General features: G+C 59.4%; 1 protein-coding gene across 1 annotated transcript; it reads left to right on the plus strand.

The window, feature by feature from the left end:
• LOC8066510 (high-affinity nitrate transporter 2.1) lies at nucleotides 232-2,280 on the plus strand. Its single transcript, XM_002451330.2, has one exon. The coding sequence runs from the start codon at nucleotides 379-381 to the stop codon at nucleotides 1,960-1,962; it is 1,584 nt and encodes a 527-aa protein (XP_002451375.1). The 5' UTR covers nucleotides 232-378; the 3' UTR covers nucleotides 1,963-2,280.

Consider the following 2,280-nt stretch of genomic DNA (forward strand, 5'->3'; position numbering starts at 1 on the left):
TACAAACAATCTGTAGTATGTTCTTGTGTTGCTAGGTGCATATTTTTTTTAGTATAAGCAGCAGAGTTCGTTGAGAATGGATCGATTCCGTCGTGTTAGCCTGGCTCTTGTCGACCGTACTTATCCAGGACCCCCAAAGGCCAAAACACACTCGATCCAGCCAGCCTTGTCAGTTGTCATCAAAATGTCAACTCCCTCCCATCTGCTGAATCTCATCTCATCCACGGCGACCTATAAATATCTCACCTTTCCATGTTGGTGCCATTCCATTCCAAGCACCAGCACGCAGAGGCAGCTGCAGCAGCAGCAGCCAAAAGCAAGCCCGTGTTCTTGCATCACCGCCTACTGCAAAGCTAGCTAGCTAGCTAGGCGTCGGGCATGGAGACCATTGGCGCGCCGGGAAGCTCTCTGCACGGGATGACGGGTCGGGAGCCGGCGTTCGCCTTCTCCACGGCGGCGCCCGAGCACGACGGCGACGACGCCGCGGCGAGCAAGTTCGACCTGCCGGTGGACTCAGAGCACAAGGCGAAGAGCATCCGTCTCTTCTCCTTCGCGAACCCGCACATGCGCACCTTCCACCTCTCCTGGATCTCCTTCTTCACCTGCTTCGTCTCCACCTTCGCCGCGGCTCCCCTCGTCCCCATCATCCGCGACAACCTCAACCTCACCAAGGCCGACATCGGCAACGCCGGGGTGGCGTCCGTGTCGGGCTCCATCTTCTCCCGTCTCACCATGGGCGCCGTCTGCGACCTGCTGGGCCCGCGCTACGGCTGCGCTTTCCTCATCATGCTGTCGGCGCCCACCGTGTTCTGCATGGCGCTCATCGACGACGCCGCGGGCTACATCGTCGTCAGGTTCCTCATCGGCTTCTCGCTGGCGACCTTCGTCTCGTGCCAGTACTGGATGAGCACCATGTTCAACAGCAAGATCATCGGCACCGTCAACGGGCTCGCCGCCGGGTGGGGCAACATGGGCGGCGGCGCCACGCAGCTCATCATGCCGCTGGTGTACGACGTCATCCGCAAGTGCGGCGCCACGCCATTCACGGCGTGGCGGGTGGCATACTTCGTCCCGGGGCTGATGCACGTGGTCATGGGCGTGCTGGTGCTGACGCTCGGGCAGGACCTCCCCGACGGCAACCTCAGGACGCTGCAGAAGAAGGGCAACGTCAACAAGGACAAGTTCTCCAAGGTCATGTGGTACGCCCTGATAAACTACCGGACCTGGATCTTCGTCCTCCTCTACGGCTACTCCATGGGCGTCGAGCTCACCACCGACAACGTCATCGCCGAGTACATGTACGACCGCTTCGACCTCGACCTCCGCGTCGCCGGCACCATCGCCGCCTGCTTCGGTATGGCCAACCTCGTCGCGCGCCCCATGGGCGGCGTGCTCTCCGACGTCGGCGCGCGGTACTGGGGCATGCGCGCGCGCCTCTGGAACATCTGGATCCTCCAGACCGCCGGCGGCGCCTTCTGCCTCTGGCTGGGGCGCGCCAGCACGCTCCCCGTCTCCATCGTCGCCATGGTGCTCTTCTCCTTCTGCGCGCAGGCCGCCTGCGGCGCCATCTTCGGCGTCATACCCTTCGTCTCCAGGCGCTCCCTCGGCATCATCTCCGGGATGACCGGCGCCGGCGGCAACTTCGGCGCGGGGCTCACGCAGCTGCTCTTCTTCACCTCGTCCACCTACTCCACGGCCAGGGGGCTGGAGTACATGGGCATCATGATCATGGCGTGCACGCTGCCGGTGGTGTTCGTGCACTTCCCGCAGTGGGGATCCATGTTCTTCCCGGCCAGCGCCACCGCCGACGAGGAGGGCTACTACGCGTCCGAGTGGAACGACGACGAGAAGAGCAAGGGGCTCCATGCCGCCAGCCTCAAGTTCGCCGAGAACAGCCGATCAGAGCGCGGCAAGCGCAACGTCATCCAGGCCGACGCCGGCGCCACGCCGGAGCACGTATAAGCTGTCTAAGATCGATCCATGTTCACCTGCTGTTACTTGTTTGTATGTATTTATTACTGTGCACGCATACACCACGCTGGAGCACATATATAGTATGCAAGCTGTTTTAAATTTACATTCTAGGCCTTTGCGGCACTCGTATCCACCTCAATTGATGAGATGAATACAAGTGTGGCGAAATAAGTCCCAGGTCTAGTGAGGCAAAAGTATGTGTATGGGTGGGTACAAGCTAAAATTATATTTTTTGTTGTGTATAATAATGTGTATATGTTATATATAAGCACAAAGTTTATGTTGACACAATTTGCATGCACATTG

This window comes from Sorghum bicolor, chromosome 4 (assembly GCF_000003195.3).
Source record: "Sorghum bicolor cultivar BTx623 chromosome 4, Sorghum_bicolor_NCBIv3, whole genome shotgun sequence".
NCBI classification, from domain to species: domain Eukaryota; kingdom Viridiplantae; phylum Streptophyta; class Magnoliopsida; order Poales; family Poaceae; genus Sorghum; species Sorghum bicolor.